The sequence below is a fragment of the Eptatretus burgeri genome, chromosome 11, assembly GCF_056783735.1.
Source record: "Eptatretus burgeri isolate ZD-2024b chromosome 11, Ebu_testis_v1, whole genome shotgun sequence".
Classification (NCBI taxonomy): Eukaryota; Metazoa; Chordata; class Myxini; order Myxiniformes; family Myxinidae; genus Eptatretus; species Eptatretus burgeri.
The window spans coordinates 97,405,291-97,424,860 of record NC_140971.1 but is presented as its reverse complement, the minus strand read 5'-3'; the positions used below and the strand labels follow the sequence as shown (position 1 = coordinate 97,424,860).

The 19,570-nt window shown below is 47.6% G+C and overlaps 1 protein-coding gene across 1 annotated transcript in view; it reads right to left on the bottom strand.

Annotated features, from left to right (window-relative positions):
* LOC147017724 (solute carrier family 12 member 2-like) overlaps positions 1–19,570 on the bottom strand; it is a 172,758-nt gene that overhangs the window by 72,156 nt on the left and 81,032 nt on the right. Inside the window, exons 8-14 of the mRNA XM_085847580.1 lie at positions 19,123–19,234; positions 14,734–14,858; positions 14,478–14,562; positions 13,571–13,791; positions 13,323–13,430; positions 9,818–9,941; positions 9,481–9,582 (exon numbers count right to left, since the gene is read on the bottom strand). Of these exons, the coding sequence (XP_085703706.1) occupies positions 9,481–9,582; positions 9,818–9,941; positions 13,323–13,430; positions 13,571–13,791; positions 14,478–14,562; positions 14,734–14,858; positions 19,123–19,234 (877 nt within the window). The remainder of the gene's footprint in view (positions 1–9,480; positions 9,583–9,817; positions 9,942–13,322; positions 13,431–13,570; positions 13,792–14,477; positions 14,563–14,733; positions 14,859–19,122; positions 19,235–19,570) is intronic.

Below are 19,570 nucleotides of genomic sequence, written 5' to 3'. Positions count from 1 at the left end.
CAATTGGATGAAAATTGAGGATTTTCGAAATCTCACCTAAGTTTATGACCTTTGGCCGATGTTGAGCTTTTGGTCCATGTTGATCTCAAAAATAATTGGCTAGTTGAATTTAGTGACCTGAAATATAAATCCTCTTCAAATTTCAAGTCAATCGGATGGAAATTGAGGATTTTAGAAATACCGCCTTAGTTGTTGACCTTTGGCCTATGTTGACCTTTTGACCGCAAAAACAGTCGGCTTCTTCCTTCGGACAAACTCTACCATGTGGTAAAGTTTTGTGAAAATCAGTTTTAAATTGTGACCTGTTGACAATAAACGGACAAACAGACAGACAGACAGACAGACAGAATGAAAAATCACTCATCGAATGACAACTTGGCAAAACAGCACAAAGTAGAATGGCACTCAGTAGGGCACATACCTCTGCCAGGTGAAACACCACGTTTTGTATCCCACTGATGGGCTGGATCCGAACCAAAACCCAATCCACTTGTTCTTGTCACCTATTCATCTCATCCACCTTGTTTTGTCATAACTCGTCCACAACTTTTTGAGACATAGTGATATATTTAGTTTTTGGTCCTATCTATCAATTTTAAAAATTAGGCATGTGTTGACCTTAACATTAAATGCTAGTTTAATTCAGTGACCTGACATGAAAATGCTCTTCAAATTTCAAGTCAATCGGACGAAAAATGAGGATTTTAGAAAATTTGGCCCAAATTGGCCTATTTTGACCTTTTGGCCTATGTTTACCTCAAAATTAATAGGTGGTTGAATTCAGTGACCTATATGTAAATGCTCTTCAAATTTCAAGTTAATTGGATTAAAATTGATTTTAGAAATTTGGCCTTTTGGTCGATGTTGACCACAAAAATAATAATAATAGGTTGAATTCAGTGACCTGATATGTAAACCCTTTTCAAATTTCAACTCAATGGGATGAAAATTTAGGGTTTAGAAAATTCGGCCCAAATTGGCATTCTGGCATATTTTGACCTTTTGGCCTATGTTTACCTCATAATTAATAGGTGGTTAAATTCAGTGACCTATTATGTGCAAATGGTCTTCAAATTTCAAGTCAATCGGATGCAAATTGACAATTTTAGAAGCAATTTTAAAATTTGGCCTATTTTGAGTTAACTTTATGGCCTATGTTGACCTTTTGACCTATGAAACCTCAAAAGTAATAGGTAGTTGAATTCAATGACCTGATATGCAAATCCTGTTCAAATTTCAAGTCAATCAGATCAAATTTGAGGATTTTAGAAAATTTGGCTCAAGTTGGCCTATTGGCCTTTGTAGACCTTTTCGGTCAACCAAATTTTATGAAACTTCAATGACGGACCGCCGCAGGCTCGATGACATTAATCTCTTAAAATTTCAGAACGATCAGTTGAGTGGTTTGGGCTGGAGGTGAGCAGACAGACAAACAAACAAACGCACACACAAGCGATCAACATACTTGTCAAAAAAAGAAAAAACATTGCCAAGTAATAACAAAATAGACTGATCAATATACTTGAAAAATCTTCGATTTTGCAAGTAATAAATATTTATAACAGCCCTCACAGCAACCGGGCTCCCACCACTCCCAACGTGATTGATCGTAAATATTATCATTATAAACTTTCCCTGTACATGCCCAAGCCCCAGATATGTCCTTCCCATATTCGGAAGCACCTAATCCAGATACACGGTCCATTCAGTGGTTGGGAGGGTACGAGAGAGAGGGAGAGGGGTGGGAGTGAGAGGAAAGGGGGGAGAGGGGAGGGGTCAGAGAGAGAGAGAGGGGTGGGAGAGAGAGCAAGAGGGGTGGGGGAGAGGGAATGGGTTAGAGAGCGAGAGAAAGAGGGAGGAAGAGGGAGAGAGAGTGAGAGGGTTGAGAGAGAGGGGAGAGGAAAGGGTCAGAAAGAAAGAGCGAGAGAGGGGTGGGAGAGAGAGAGAGAAGGTGAGAGGAAATGGGGGGAGGGGACTATGGTTCAGAGAGATATGGGGTGGAAGAGAGAGAGAGAGAGAGAGAGAGAGAGATATGGGGTGGAAGAGAGAGAGAGCGAGAGAGCGAGAGAGCGAGAGAGCGAGAGAGCGAGAGAGCGAGAGAGCGAGAGAGCGAGAGAGAGAGCGAGAGAGCGAGAGAGCGAGAGAGAGAGAGGGTGGGAGAGAGAGGGAAAGGGATGGGAGAGAGAAGGGGAGGGAAGAGGAAATGGGTGGAGTAAAGGGGGGAGAGAGGAAAGGGGGGGTGAAGGGAGGGGTCAGAGAAAGAGTGGGAGATGTGGGGGAGAGAGGGATAGATGTGGGGAAGAGAGAGAGAGGGAGAGAGAGAGAGAGAGAGAGAGAGAGAGAGAGAGAGAGAGAGAGAGAGAGAGAGAGAGAGAGAGAAGGAGAGGTGTAAGAGTGGGAAAGGGGAGAGTAAGGAGGGAGAGGGGATGGGGAAAGGAGAAGGGGGATTCTGGTAGATGTGACGACCAGTTTAACGTCAATCGGAGAGACGGCACATACATTGATGAATCACCCTGCCCTGTGAAACACCGGCATTACAGTTTATAGCTATCAGGATTCAAACCCAGGCTCAACAGCTTAGACCAAGCGTGTACACCTCTCGGCTCTCCTGCCATGATGTGGCGATTCATTGCTTTGTCACGACTGAAAATATTTTTAACTCATTGTAATTATCGAACTTATTTTACCTTCCAAACTTTGGAGAGGTCCCCACGGAGAACCGAGCCACAGTATTGGCATGGAATCTTTACAGGGTGAGTCATAAGTCCCAGGATACGGTTTTAGCTGTTTGGACAAGATTTGTTTATGCCATCTATTTATAGTTTTCTTTTTTTCAGATATTACAAGGACTACAAAAAAACCAAGATGGCAGACACCAGTCTATTTTCAGCAGAAGAGTTGCTGGTGGCAGTGGTGTGGTGGTCCATGAGAGGCGAAACACAAATAAGATGATGAAACAGGTGCAAGAAGACTGAGCGTTTTGGAAAGCCAGCACCATCAAAATCAAATCTTCATCTTTGGGGGGGGGGGGGGGGGAAGGACCACTGTAAATGGACTGGCCTCTGCCATCTTGGTTTAATGTATTACTTGCATTACCTGAAAGAAAAAAGAAAACAGTATAAATACATGACAGACAAATCTTGTATAAGCAGCGAAAACTGTGTCCTGGGACTTAGAACTCACAATGTAGAGATCGAAGCTTGAAGAGATCAAAGCTTGAAGAGCACTCGCCAAGTGGCTTAAGCACTCAAGCAAACACTCCGCCAACACAGTTGAGCAAACTTTTTAAACGAAACATTTGATTTTTTTTATATGTATCTATCACCGCCCAAGGGGTCCGCACGACAACGCAGGGCCAAACGAAGACGAGCGGTGCATGAACTTTGTTCAACTGGATCGATATATTCAGTGACAGTGCGAATACTTTTGCCATGTATGGCCATGGCGTGAAACGAACAACCAAGCAGCTTGTAAAGTGCTCGCCAAGTGACTTAAGCACTCAAGCAAGCACTCCAACGAAACGGTTGATAAGGAAAGACTGGCTTGGCAAGTGATTAGTGACCACACATCGGTCATATATACACCATACACCTGGAGATGCCCGGAATGTCAAGCAATGTCAGAATTGGACAAATGTACGCTTTTTTAACGGTCGGAACTGCTGCCGATTTCATTGAAGAAGTTTAAATTTCGAAATTCGGCAGAAATTTAGAGATTCTAGAGGTTATGGCATGTGTGGAAATGAAATAAAGCCATGAACGCTGGCGTCTCCAGGCGTTTATAAGCAATGCAATGTACCCAGCGATTTGTAGATATAATGATGAGTCATTAGAATGATATGAGTGAGGTCAGGTCAGGTATGGGAGCATGTGCCAGAACAGCGCGTCGCTGCATCCACTTTCCGCCGGTACTCCAGGGGCCTCCGTCTGGCCATCCCCCAGGCAGATGCCAGGCCCATCCCCATCTCCTTGAGATGATGGTCAACCTGCTGCAACCACGAGGCACGTGGTCGGCCCACTGGCCTCCTCCACTCATGAGACTCCCTCGCTGAGAGAATCTGGTGCGCAGGATCAGCGTCAGGAAAACGAGCCACATGTCCATACAGCCGCAACTGACGCTCACGGACTATGCAGGTAACAAATCTCATCCGAGTCTCTCTCAGAAACCGCTCGTTGGACACAAAATCTGACCAGCGATAGCCAAGGATTCTCCGAAGAGACCTGGTACCAAAGGAATTAAGTCTCCGTCTCAGATCCTTGGTCAGAGTCCAAGTCTCGCATCCATAGAGCAAGACTGGAAGTACCAAGGACCTGAAGACTCGGACTTTCGTCCTCCCGCACAGGTACCGGCAGCTCCACACCCCATGATCCAGTGAATCCATGACTCCCCAGGCCCGTCCCAGACGTCTATTGACCTCTGACTCGCAGCCAGCAGAGACATGAATATCACTGCCAAGGTAAGTGAATCTCCACGACCTCAACATCCTCACCACAAACAGACACAGACAGGACAGCAGCATGCAAGATGTCACCGAAAGCCTGGATCTTAGTTTTGACCCAAGAAACCCGTAACCCCAGCGGCTCAGACTCCTCATTCAGCACCTCAAGGGCCCCCAAAAGGATGTCAATAGTCTCCGCAAAGATGACTGCATCATCTGCAAAATCAAGGTCCGAGATCTTGACATTCCCAAACGATACACCGCAGCTTGATCTCTCAGATATCCTCCCTAAAATCCAGTCCATACAAGTGCTGAAAAGTGTGGGGGCCAGTACACACCCCTGACGAACTCCAGTAACAACTGGAAATTAGTCAGAGATGGTACCACCACACTTCACAGCACTCTCAGTACCAGAGTAGAGTTCAGACATCAGGTCGATCAGTTTTGGTGGCACCCCACGAAGACCAAGAATCCTCCAGAGGACATCCCGATTCACTGAATCGAACGCTATACAGAGATCAACATAGGCTGCAAGCAGCCCCTGCCGAAACTCTCGTCTGCGTTCAGTGAAGACACGAAGTGCAAGGATACGGTCAATCGTTGACCTCTTTGGTGTAAAGCCTGACTGCTCCGGACGCTGGTGCTCAAGCAGATGGTGGCGAACCCTATCAAGAATTATCCGAGCAAAGACCTTGCCCGGCACTGAGAGCAGCGTCACCCCTCGGTAGTTGTTGCACTCTTGGCGATCACCCTTCCCTTTCCAGATAGGGACAACAAGACCCCTCTTCCAGTCAGTTGAGATGATGCCTGTGTTCCAGGCAGAGCACAAAACTGCATGCAATGACACGAGTGCAGCACTTCCACCAGCCTTGAGAAGTTCAGCATGGATGCCACAGATCCCTGGAGCTTTGCCCTGTTTCAACTGGTTCACCGCAGCCCGTGTTTCCACAAGCGAAGGTGGACCACAGTTGATTTGAGGGTCAGCAACAGGGATTGTAACACCCTTGACGTCCAACTCGACAGCTGGGGGATCAGCCTGCTCAAAGTAACTGGCCCAGCGGGCCTTCACTTCAGACTCCTCTGTCAAGAGCCGACCACTCTCTGCTCTAACTGCAGTAGACCGAGGGATGGGCTTGGATGAACGCAATGCGCGAATTCCCTTGGAAGCGGGACGAGAATCACCTGTCCACAGGTGATGCTCTACCCCCTCACAGATTCCTCACACATAGGCCTCCTTGTCCACCCTCAGTGCACGTACAGTTTTTCGCCTCAGCTCCCTGAACAGCTCAGCTCTGCCATTCAGCCTGGCCCTGCGACTCTGGTGAATGGTATCCAGTGTCCCTTGAGAGACAAAATTCTTCTTCGCCCTGCGGTGAGCTCAAAGACATCCACCGGCAACATCAAGGATGGTGGTCTTGAAGGCACTCCACAACTCTTCAGGACCCCCCAAAGCACCCAGACCCCCCAAGTGTCCACTCAGCCTGTTCGCAAACTCCTCAGCTACTCTCTCATCCCTGAGCTTGGCAGCATCCAGCCTCGGCTGGGATGGTACCATTCTCCAGGATTTAAGGTGCAGCTTTAGAGTTGCTACAACAAGCCTGTGGTCAGTATTGAGGAACTGAGCACTCCGGTAGACCCTGGAGTTCTGGATCATCCTCCAACGACCGTCAATGAGGACATGGTCAATCTCCTTTGCCACACTGCCAGCGTTGGAATACCAAGTCCAGCGATGAGCTTGTGGGCGCTGAAACCATGAACCAGCCACCCTAAGTCCATGACTTCTTTCAAAGTCAAGGAACTTAGTGCTATTCTGGTTCATAGTTCCTGACCCATGGGGACCAACACACACCTCATAACCATCCCTATCAGTTCCAGTCGATGCATTGAAATCCCCCAAGACTAGAAGTGTATCTCGTCTAGGGCACTGATCAACCACAGACTCGAGCGTGGCGTAGAATGCATCCTTCTCTGTGAGATCACTCGCCTCAGTCGGAGCATAAACAGAGACCAGGGAAATGACACCTAAGGAGTGACGAATCCTTAATCTCATAATACGCTCGTTGACCGGTGTTACCTCAATTATCATTGGAGTCATCTTATTGGACACAGCCACAGCAACTCCTTGGGAATGGTAACCAGCAGAGTGACCAGACCAATAGTAGGTGTAACCACTCACCATTATCTCTCCGCAATCCGGTCTCCGAACCTCAGAGAGAGCTGCAATCTCGATGTCCAAACGCTTGAGCTCAGATGATAACAGAGACAGGTGATCATCCTCTCTTAGGGATAGGACATTCCAGGCACCCACCCGAAGGGACCGCCTCAGGTTAACCCAAGGAGACCGCCGTCTGGTGGACGACACCTCAGCACCACTCCAACACACTCTCCCGCAATCTGACCCAGGGATGTTACCCTGTGGTTTCCCTCCTATCATCAAAGATTGGGGGTCCCGAAGGCTTTGCCCCAATCCCGTCATCCGGTGAGCTGCCCTGCGAAGGGAAGCTGCACAGGAGGTACTCCCACGGAGCGGGTTTTCAGATTTTTTTGCGTTTTTGTGTTTTGCGGAATGAAGGGTTTTACGGTGGCCAGAGTGCAAATCCTGCCACCAACCTCCTAATAAGAAGTAACCCAACTGCAGGAGGACGTCCGCAGACACAGTTGGGCACTAGATATGGATGGCCGTTGGCTCACAAGGAGCTCCTCCGCCCTTTGACAGGTTTTGTTTTTAATCCTGCTGGGTGTCCATATCCAAACACCCTCATCACCAGAAAACCTGGTGGGGGAGACGGTTTAGTCGCCGACAACCCGACCATGGAACAGGTTAGTACAGGTTTACATGGTACCTGTAGCAGGTCACAGATCGAACCTGACCTGACAAAAATGAGTGAGGAAAGTGAAAAAAAAAAAAAAAACTTTATCGTTAAGAAACTGTTACCACCTGTTCCAAGTGAAGGCACTGTTGCGCAGGTGAAAAAACAAAATGGCAAATTAGGACTCCAGTGAGGGACAGCAGGGTGACCAAGGATGACGCCTTGATAAAGCATAATTAAATAAGGTCATTAATTTTTTTCAAAATGGGTGTTTAAACGAGCCCAAACACCTTATTTCACTCCTGCACATGGAGTTGTTTTTTTAAAATAGATTGTCAAAGCTCGTATGAGAGCTCACACACAATGCACAGCAAGGGGGGCATGAGACAAGAGGGGTGGGAGTGGGAAGGACAAAACAGTGGGGAACAGAGGCATAAGGAGATCTGTGGAAGGGAGAGGGATGGGGCAGGGAACATGGGGAATACAAGATGGACACGACAGGGACTTTAAGGAAGGAAAGCAGGGAATTTGAAGGAGGTGGGTTTGGGGTGGATCAATGGGGGTAGAAAAGATCGAGGATTTGGATGGGGGGAGATAAGGGGTGGTGGTAAACAGCTGTTTTGAAGGCCTGGAGGGAAGAATGGGAAAGAATAGAGTGAGGGAGTTTATTCCAAAGGCGGGAAAAAAGAGGAATGAAAGAGTGAAGGTGAGCAGTGATTCGTGATTTTGGTAGTTTGAGCAGAAGGGGGTTGTTGGCGGACCTTGACCGACCTGTGGAAATGTGGTGGGGACAAATCGCAAACAGAGCAGGGGAGGGCGAGACCGGAGAGGAGACGGTAGAAGACAGAAAGACCACCGACCTGCCTGTGGTGAGAGAGTGAGAGACCCAAAGACTCAGCCTCATAGTGGCAGATACCAATGATCTAAAATGCCTTGGTTTCCACAGCGTGAAGCCAAGAAAGGTGGGAGGCAGGAGCACCAGCCCAGTAGGGAAAGCAGTACTCCATCAGGCTGTGGATGAAAGCTTTGTATGTGGTCAGGAGCTCAGATGCGCTGAGGAAGGACTTTGCACGATGAAGGATTCCCAGTCGGTGACTGGCTTTGGCGGCCAGCTTGGAAATGTGGCTTTCCCAGGAAAGATCATGGCAGATAGTGAGACCCAGAAGCTTGAATGAAAGGACTTCTTCCAGAGGATTGTTGAGAAAGTGGATGGGGGGGGGGTTCTAAATGGTCCTTTCGGAGAGACATAGTGAGAGTGTGAGATTTTTCAGACTTGAAAAACATGTTCCACATGTTGGATCAGTTTGTGATTTTACCCAGATTTACAGAGAGCGAAGAAGCTGCTACTTGCTGGTCTGAGGGATGACAGATGGTATGGCAGAGGGTGGAGTCATCAGCAAAGAGATAAAGAGGATTTTTCAGAGAGTTGGAGGGATCGTTGATGAAAACCAGAAAAAGAACAGGGCCCAGAACGCTGTCTTGAGGATCTCCAGCTTGGACAGGAAGGGGGGATGAGAGAACTCCATTTAGGGCCACACGTTGACTGCGACAGGAGAGGAAGTCTGTGAGCCATGAGTGGAGATGGCCTTGGATACCATGGGAAGAGAGTTTGGTGGGCAGGGTGCCAGACCGTGTCAAAGGCACTCGATATGTCTGGGGATATGGCTCTGATTTCATGTCTGACATCGAGTACCTGCATCCATTGTTGGGAGAGCAGAAGCAGCATATCCAGGGTATAGTGACCTGGTCTGAAACCAAATTGATGATCGGTAATCAAGCCATTGGAGAAGAGGAAGGAGTTCCCTTAGTATATATGCAAAGTTTGAGGATGCTTGGTTTCATGGTTTTGGAGTTATGGAGGATACGGACGGACAGACGGGCGGACAGATGGACTAACTGACAAAAAAACACACCGACATCTATTAGTAAATATATATATTGTAGAGGTGTCAACAGAGCAGTGGGTCTGTCAAAGCATTTTTTGGCTCAGGGTTATAATCTGGGACGGGTCGCCACTCCGGCACAGTATCATTCCCCGATGTGAGTATTGCTTTCGTCATTTTGATATTATCATACGAATTGTATCATCATAATACTAGTGCTACTACACCCTTCCACGTTCCATGGATCTAAGTTTTTGGCTTTAGATGCAAAACGACATCTACTGAAGGGGTTTTGTCAGTGGTTGTTACTTCTTTCCTGTAATTGCAAAAGGTTAGCATTGACTCTTACCTGGAGAGCGAGCGATGGAAGCATGGAAGCAGGAGAAGTTGATGAGTGCATATGATGCCAGAAAGAAGTTTGATATGATTGGTGCAATGGCGTTGAGCTCTCCTGCACAACAATGGGTATTGGCTGTTGAACCAACACGTACTTTCACAGGAGGCACAATTTGATAGGGTGAAGTGAGGTCATGCTCATTTGTGGTGTAATGTTCTGATATTGGTGAGGTACAAGTCAGAGGTGCAAAGTGTCACATGACTTGTGACATGTTGAGATTAAGCACAAGGAAAGAGGAGGGATGAGTGGTGAAAGACATCTCAAGGTGTAGGTGAGTGAGGTGAGCTACCGATCAGAATGAATCCCACGGCAATCATAAAGGTGAGCGCATATCCACGTATGGGCTCGTTTCCTTTTCCGTGCCCTCGAGCGAAAATCTCGATATATGGAAAAATCTTGTCTTGGCACAATGCCTAAGGACACACAACAACATTTTCTTACCCTCAACGACTACACAGTCACTCACATCTTCCTCATCATCATCTTATTTATGCTTTTGATGGCTATCAACATCGAGCTTTTCACTTTCCACATTTACCCCCACAGTGTTCACCTTGATCCTCACTTCAACCACCTCACAATCATTCTGATGTCGCTCGTCACATACGCCATCTGCCTCAAAACCTCAAATGAATTGAAGATTTAAGTCTTTCCTTATTGGTTGTGGGAGTTTAAGGGTACTTCCAGATTTGAAGGTACTTTGGGAGTTCGTTATGTGGACACATATGCATGGATGTTACAGATTAGTGGGGCGGCTTAGCCCAAATATTCAAAAGAATTGTGCATTTTGTGATACAAGCACCAAATGTACATTAATATGTTGCGAACATTTTCAGATATTGGGCCACTTGAAATTCTCTCTTTATGTCCGCCATATTGGATTTCAAAATGGCCGCCACTTGAAATCTACATTTGCGATTATCTCTGGACATAATGCAGTTATTGACTTGATTCTGGGATCTAAATGTATGTTTTTGGGGGCAAGGAATCCAATGGTACCATTTTCAACTTAATATTATCTATCACAGTCTGTTATATAATTTTATTTGGAAATTATCTAGGCAAATATTGGATTCAACACAATACTTTGAAAAGAATGTCTTGGTTCTGTAAATATAAATAAATAAATAAAACTATACTAAATCACTAGTAACAACTCAGACAAGCTCATATATGCTGGCAGTCTAAAATATAAATTCACATCAAGTGACTGCAGCAGCACTGTACATCCTGCAACACCGTGCCTACAACCACTACTGTCTGGGAGAAACCAGGGATGCAGAGGACCTTCCGGAGTTTGAAGACTGGTGTTGCCAGAGAGGAGAAGACATCCCCCAGTTTCACTACTGGCAACCATGCTGGAACTAGAACTGTTGGTTCTAGTGTATGTGCGTTCTCTCAGGCAGGGATCGTTAATGATGTACCTCGATGCTCTGACAGAGCTGGTCCCCTGGTTCCATGCACTGGATCACACCCACTATGCTAGGTGGATACCAGTGCACCTGAAGGACATGGCCGAACTCACCAAACACCCAGATGTAGCCAGGAAATTCAGGGAAAGCCACTTCACCGTTCAGAAAACACAGAGGGTGTTCTCTTCAATCCCGATTGACCAGGCACATGAGCAGAATAATGCCTGCATCAAAGGAGACGGTGGAGCAGTTGGGCTCACTGACAACCCTAGTGCCCTACGTCGCTGGATGGTTGCGGGACCAGAAGTTGCCAGGGTGATCGAAGAATTCCAGGATGGGAACCAACACACGTCATCATGATCAGACGCCAAGTGTACAGGCCTCATTTGTGAAAGATGTTCGCTCTCTCTCGTCGGTGTCATAGAGGAGATGGGCAACCCATTCGAGGAGGAGAGTCAGGATGTAGTCAAACTGGACACAAAGGAGATCGCAGATCCTGCTGCTGTGGAGACCGTGATGAATGCCAAGAGGATTGGCCAAGAGCAGTTCGAGGCTTTCACCAGAGAGTGTCTGTTGGACAGAACAAAGGCAGTGGACGCACCCATTCCTCGTAACAAGCTGAAGGTGTTCAGCACTTCCACTCCAAGAAGCCAGAGCATAGGTCAGCAACAGCTCGCCTCCATCAAGAATGACCGTGAACTCTTCGCACGCCTGTACATTGGCTGCCAGACGAGGGATGGAAACCTTGAGGAGTTCTTTTGTCACAAGAATCAGGCATGTCCTCCTGCATTGTCTGATGGTGGAAGCCTCTGCACTGGTACCAAGAGTGATCTCCTCACATGCTTGGAAGAAGTCTCCGACGCAAAGACAGAGACTCCTATCACGACCTGTATTGTGCTTGATGGAGCAGCCATCGTCCAGATGCTGAAGCCAACTGTATCAAAGACCTTTGAAGAGTATGCACAACAGATCTTCATCCCATATATGTCCACGAAGCTGCAAACAGTGTCACACCTGGATCTGGTCTGGGATAATTACCTTGCTGATTCACTGAAAGGTAGTACACATGCAAAGCGGGGACAAGGTGTGCGGAGACGTGTGGTGGCTGCCGCAGCCATACCAGGAAACTGGCAGAACTTCCTACAAGTGGACAGCAACAAGACCGAGCTGTTCAGGTTCCTCTCAGCAGCTCTCATGGAATAGTTTGACCAGGAGGACAAGCAACTCGTCATTACTGATGGAGAGGCAGTGCTCAGCAAGCCACTACTGCCAGATCTGACCTCACTCGCCCCATGTAACCATGAAGAAGCTGACAGTCGGATGTTGCTGCATGCATCTCATGCAGTCCAGCATGGACACCATGCAATACTCATCCGGACTGTAGACACCGATGTTGTGGTGCTGGCAGTGTCCTGGCACAGGAGTTGCAACCAGAAGACAAACTGTGGCTGGCATTCGGAACAGGCCAGAGTTTCCGATACCTAGCAGCACACGAAATAGCAGCTGGATTGGGACGAGAGAAGGCTCGTGCACTGCCAATGTTCCACGCTCTAACTGGATGCGACACTGTGTCTAGTTTTCATAGACATGGCAAGAAGACTGCGTGGGCAGTCTGGACGGTACTGCCAGAACTCACTGAGGCGCTGCTGCTGCTGCAGGATGCAGCTCACAGCTGCATTGAGCTGGTTTCTTGCAAGTGCAAGAAAGGGTGTGTGAGGTGCTGCAAGTGCAAAAAGGCTGCCCTTCAGTGCACAGCCCTCTGTGTGTGTGAAGGGGACTGCACATGACGATGAGTCAACAACATACATGTACTTGTGGCAATGCTGAACTTAACATGACACTGTTTATGTACACATATCTTCAGTACCGGTATATACCTAGCCTCAGATACCAGTACACCTAGCCTTAAATACTAGACCATGTAGCATGTCAGTATTATACCTAAGACATTTACAGAACTAAGACATTCTTTTCAAAGTATTGTGTTGAATCCAATATTTGCCTAGATAATTTCCAAATAAAATTATATAACAGACTGTGATGGATAATATTAAGTTGATAATGGTACCATTGGATTCCTTGCCCCCAAAAACATATTTAGATACCAGAATCAAGTCAATAACTGCATTACGTCCAGAGATAATAGCAAATGTAGATTTCAAGTGGCGGCCATTTTGAAATCCAATATGGCGGACATAAAGAGAGAATTTCAAGTGGCCCAATATCTGAAAATGTTCGCAATATATTAATGTACATTTGTGCCAAATTTGGTGCTTGTATCACAAAATGCACAACAGGTTTGCTATGCTGCTACACTAGATACCAGTGTTAAAGGGGCAGCTTTAATGGGAATTAAGGTTTGTAGATCAAGAATTCAAATACCTGGAAGACCTTTGGTGCACTGACAAGAGAGGCCAGAGCCGATGAGAGTGTGGCTGAGAAGATGCCAGCGGTGATGAGGGGCCCAAATCCTGACACCATGCTCATCACCTACAAACAGATGCTATAAGTAAACATCATCCATTTATCTTCCCACTCATCGGTTATCCACACAACTTCACCCCTGCTACTGGTCGGCTTCAAAACCCATCATGCATCTTCAAAACATACCTTTTTCAGTAAAACCTCACCTGAAAGTCATTCATGAGGCCAAAAGAGCAGGACTGAACTTTGCAAGAGGAAAAGTCATGACCCAGATGGCAGGCCGCATCATCACATTTTGTTACCACGTGGTCAGGACCAAACAGAGCCATTGCAGAAAACGTGGCAGGTGTAGACAATGCCTTAGTAGCATTGATTGTAGCATCACTCAAGTTGAGCAACCCCGGTGCATCACGTACAGTGATGCATCCTAGGATTCAAAGATACAATATACTGTTTTACCTGAAATAAGCAATTAACAAACTTAACTCAAAATACGACGCATAACTATTTATGAAACCTCTCTTAAAGGCAAAACAAATCATTTCACAGTTATCCTCGAATTAGCTAGTCAGCCTGTAAGATGGAATCTCAACTGTGTTTCCCCTGCCTCCCCTTGATTATGTAGTTGGTGGCGGGCCAGGAGGAGAGGGGACGGTGCTAGAAATGATGAAGGCACGAGCTATCGGAGCCGAGCCGAGCCGAGCATCAGCTGGAGAGGCAGTGCCATGACACTAAGTGTTAAAGTGAAAGCCAGTGAAGCTGTATAAGCATGCCAGGTACAGCACTTGTGAGTCCATCGGGAAGTGCAGGGATGAGCTGGAAAGATGAGAAGATTCACCAGAACGCCAGTCAAGAAGCAATGCTGGCAAGTTCATGAGGGGGTTATGAGGTATCTAGGGTGGTGAGCGTGGCGAAGCAAGGGGCTCACGGACGGAGCCATCACCGTGGCATGACCAGCTCAACTAAAATAGTGCATCGGCAGCACGACCAAGGTAGTTACAGATTATAAAAGTTCCGAACGCGACAAACTTGTCGAAGTCATGCGCTTGTGTGATGTCCAAATCTTTCTGATTGTTTCATTACCATATTTCATAAAGATCATATTTCCCACACCTATGCAGATAGCTGCGACGATGTAGACCAGGGATGATATCAAAATGGCGAGGATGGTTCCCTTTGGGATGGCACGCTGCGGATCCTGCATGGAGAGACAATGACAAAGGAAACCTCGTCCATGATGTAGAAGAGAAATCTTTAATTTCGAAGCTGCTGGTGTTGAGTATAATACAGATACCTTGAATTGCTGGCCAATATGTATATTACATTCAATTAGGATAAAAAACAAAGGGATTTGTTGATGAATCCCAACCTTAAGATCTCCTGAGATGTTGGCACCAGCCAGTATACCAGTTGCAGCTGGGAAAAATATGGAGAAGATGGAGAAGAAATTCTCACCCCGGAAGTCTGGGCCCATGTTCTCAGCCATAACTTTACCTGAGCAACACAAAACTTCTTACAATTCAACTCACACTCACAAACATACTCCAAGGTTCTGAATTTTACTTGTTTGGCCAAAGATATTGTTACGTTTGAGGGGGGGGTATGCATTCAAAGGGTAATTAGGATGTTTAATTAGAAATGCCATGCTGTTCGAGTGTACCAGGATCTCGATGTAATAAGTAGCAATTCAGTGGTGATAAGTTGTCTAGTAAATGTTCATTTCTTCAAGGAGGGAAATGATAATTGTCACGTAATTAGATAGGAACACGGGATAGGGTAAGTGTGTCTGCGTAAACCCCTTTTGGTATTCTCTGGAGACTGGCCGTGACGTCACAGGACAGTGCAGCGGATGGCTCCGCCCCGTGATCACGATTGGCAGAAGGCGACGGCGGTGGGCCAATAAACGGCTCGATTGGAAGTGACGAGGGCAGGAGGATAAAAAGGTTCTGTTCGGGGTCGAAAAGGAAGAGGAAGAAGATCACAACCAAAAAGATCGTGTTTTTTTGGTGGGGAGGCTGTTGCGGGGAGAGCATCCTTGTTGTTGTGCTGATTCGATCGTGTTCTTCATCGTGTCTTGGAGCCTTGCTGAGCCTCGTGCCTCACCTTGGTTGGCTCTGGGGTTCTGCTGACTCGGAGTACGGGGTCGAACGGCGGGCGGACCTGCCTTCCTCTCCTGCTCGCAACTTGGCGCCAGAACTGGTTCCCTGGCGGCTGTGAGCGGACTTGGGCCAAGACCAGGAGGTCGACAGCACCACGGTTTCTCCTGTCCCCCCCCCCCCCCCGACGAGAGCAAGGCCAGCTCGTCCGACGCCGATCCAGGGACAGTTGCGTCCACACCACGGTCCAGCCTGACCACCAGAAATAGCTACGTTTTGTGTGTGTGTGTGTGTGTGTGTGTGTGTGTGTGTGTGTGTGTGTGTGTGTGTGTGTGTGTGTGTGTGTGTGTGTGTGTGTGTGTGTGTGTGTGTGTGCTTGGCGCCTTAGAGGGATTGAGAACTGTATATTCATTGGAATTGTCTGTTTTTCCCCACGCCCGATCCCACACCATCCCGTCGAATCTCCCCGGATCCCTCTTCTTGCCGAGTCTTGTTATTTCTGGTAATAATAAAAACAAATAAACATCATCAACTCAGTGAAAAGTGACTCGTGCCACCTTCCTCGTCCCGTTTGCGGTAGAGCGATTAGAACCGCCATGTTTGGGTTGTAAATAAATAAACCGCCTCCATCGTTTCGGCTCATTCTACGTTGGCGGGACTGTTCAAGTCCCGTGTACGTCACAATATTATTAAAGCATTGAGGGTGATGCAAATTTGCTTTCATGGCATCAAATATTTTACAAACGTCGAGTAATGTGATTTTCATCAAACACTTTTACGTTTCATTACTTCGGTATCCTGAACCGTTTAGCTGTGAGAAGCTCCCTTATCGCTGGCATTGTCAAACAAGAGGTCTTCTGATTGGATGATAAAACACAAAGCTCCTCATTCGCTGTAAAACTACAATGTGCTGCTTAAATATCTATCATCATGGACAGTCAGATGCATCAACTGCCACTGTCATGAAACGGAACACCAAGAAGGAACCCAAGGAAGTGAAGAGGAAAGATGGAATCATCAGGACGAACCAGGATAGGATTCGGGTTTCAGCCGCTACTCCACTGCACCGTTCTACCCTGTAAGCTTCCTCAAAAAATAATGCAATAATGCACAAACTCTCCGGTAAACTTATCTTCGTACCCTTCCCACATCTAGTTACACATTGCTCACCTTCACTCCTTTGACCTCTTATTCTCCCATCTACGTCATCGAGCGACTGAGTTCATACAATCCTGCCGTTCGATCCATTGCCTTAGAACGGTAACCCACCACTAACTCGTGTTGTCTCCTCTTCTCACCGATTCGCCTTTAAATTCCTGATGTCTTTTCTCCTCTCCCCACCTGCAGCTTCTTCTACTTACAGTTACTCTGTTTGGTGGCTCTCCCATCTGTGTGTGTGTGTGTGTGTGTGTGTGTGTGTGTGTGTGTGTGTGTGTGTGTGTGTGTGTGTGTGTGTGTGTGTGTGTGTGTGTGTGTGTGTGTGTGTGTGTGTGTGTGTGTGTGTGTGTGTGTGTGTGTGTGTGCCCCTCAACTATCTGTCGGTTTTCCTTCATTGTACTTTGTGTCTGTCCATCCCTTGCCTGGACATCTGTGCCCCTTGTTCACGTTGTTACGGCTGTGGAAATTCGCAGTACACCATAAAGGGTCCTCAGGTGAGATATATCAATAAGTTCATGTGTAGTTAGCCGACACCTGTTGTTTAGAGGGAATATGTGTGATTCATCCGGGCTGCGATGCTTTGAGTTAGCCATTTTTCTTTCTCTATCGTTATTTTGGACCATTAAGCCGCCAACAACTCAAACACCACCACCTTCGCCTCTTTACCTCCACAACTCCATCCCGCAAACATCGCTTCACCGCCATTTCCAAACGACGCCCGCCAACCACCAAACCACCACAGCAAACCCCCCACCACTTTCGCCTTTCTCCCTCCACAACCATCGACCCCACCACCAGTCAACACCGAACGTCGTACTGTCCGAAGCCGTTCGGTGATTGCTGCCGAACGCAGCAAGCCGCGAGTGCAATGGATTCCTTACAGGAGAGAAATTTGGATCAGGCGAGGTTCACGCCCCTTTTCCTCCATCCAATGGGCGAGCGTCGGGCGGTGTGGCCCCGCCTCCCAGCGCGATGAATGTGGATTCCTTACGGGAGAGAAATTCGGAGCAGGGGAGGTTCACGCCCCTTTTCCTCCGTCCAATGGGCGAGCGTCGGGCGGTGTGGCCCCGCCTCCAAGCGCGATGGATGTGAATTCCTCTCAGGAAGGAATTCAGATCAAAAGAGGCTCACGCCCCTTTTTCCCATGCCAATGGCTGAACAGAGGGTGGCATAGCCCCGCCTCCAATCGCGTTTTGATCCTAAAATCTGCATACAGGCTCCTCCCCGGTCTATAAAAGACGCGAGTCTGTGTGGAACTCGTTGCTGTAGTGTGGGGGTCGCTTTTCCCATGGTTGGTGTCGTCTCGTCGCTGGGCTCGTCTCGTCATTGGTGTCGTCTCGTCGCTGGACTCGAGCCACCTTCGCTTTCACAAGCGACCAAGCCAGCCAGCCATTCCCCTCGCTCGCCCCTGAGCATCAACAATTCCCCCCCATCCGCGCTGAGATAGTGCCGGTGGCCCCGTTCATTCCCCACCCTAACCGTGGTGCCGGCCAAACCGTGCTTGCACGCAGCACGCCGGAGAGGGCTCACTGACCACGCCAGGGGCACGGAGTCGGGGCGCAGCTGCGCTGATATTGCGGCTTGCCCGCCATCGCGTCACGAGGACGCGGGTAAGACCTTTTCGGTCTCGTGGACCTGGCCGCTCCTCCAGGTTCCGCGCACATTTGGTCCACGGACCCCGTCTACCTCCCTGCCTATGGGGAGGTCTTTCCTGTTTATTTTGAATGAATGATGTGGCACCAAGTCCTGACAAGTATAATTGTTTAAGTGTTGTAAATAATTATAGTCGGTAGTAGTGCTTTTGCTTTGGTTGCATTTTCCTTTTTGCTTTTCCCGCATTGATTGCATGGCTGTACATACGTGCATGTGTGTGAAATAAAAGTGCTTGCTTGTCAAACAGTTTCCCGTTTCGTTGCGTCCTTTCCTTCGGTTGAAAGTTCCATCTTGCATCACGTAAGGGATTGGTAGTGGATTGAAACACCCGATAAGTAATCTGAACCGTCGAGGTCGATGATAACTCCGCTCGGTTATCCCTGCAGCACGGAACGAGCCGCTTAAGCGGTTCGTGTCCGAAGTCGACCTGCGTCGAGGTACGATCGCCTGGTCGACCACTCGCGCAGGTACTTAGGTAGGTCGAATTTGACGAGCAACCCTATCCTGCGCAGGTGGGCAATTAGCATGATCGTGGTGAGGTTAAACCCCCACCCGTGACTGGCTCCTGGCGGTAGTTCCAGGAGGGTCACGACTGAATTGTCCGTTCCGGTGGGCGACGCGTCGCGATTCGAGTTACGTGGCCGATCGCACGCCGGACGGGCAAAAATTCGTAACAACGTGTTCCTCTTAGCCTACTGCCACAGTGTTGGCCTCTGGCACCTCGAGCTAGTTTTACATTTCTCTTCCCTTGTGTATGAAAAAAATGACACCAGTGTGACGAGCATATACCGTACCAGTACATCCTTTGTACATTCTCTATATAGGTGTAGGTGACAATTCAGAAATGTTACCATTGTAGCCAAGGAAGCCTTGGACTTGTTGTTGTGATGAGGGGTGCAGAACGGAACCCACAAAGAAGTCACAGATGGCTATGAGCAGGATAACCATCAAGGCAAGCTGGGCCTAGTTTTAACCAGGAAATGCACCATCACCCAGTCAGTGAACAGTCACACATGTTCAAAATTGTTATTATTGTCACAAAGTCATGTGCCTTTGCTTATCCACCATCTTGTCATTCAAACTTTACTGGAACACAATGTTTTGTTTTGTTTTTATCCCAAATCACTGATGTTATTAACAACACCTGAAACCCGTTCGGTACGACGGCAATAACATTTTAAAATAAAGTGTGACGGACATGGAAGGAGCACACAAAATTATGTACTGCACAGTAATACTTCTGGAAGCAACAGAAAAATATATAAAAGTACATGGAAAGAGAATACAAACAACAATAAC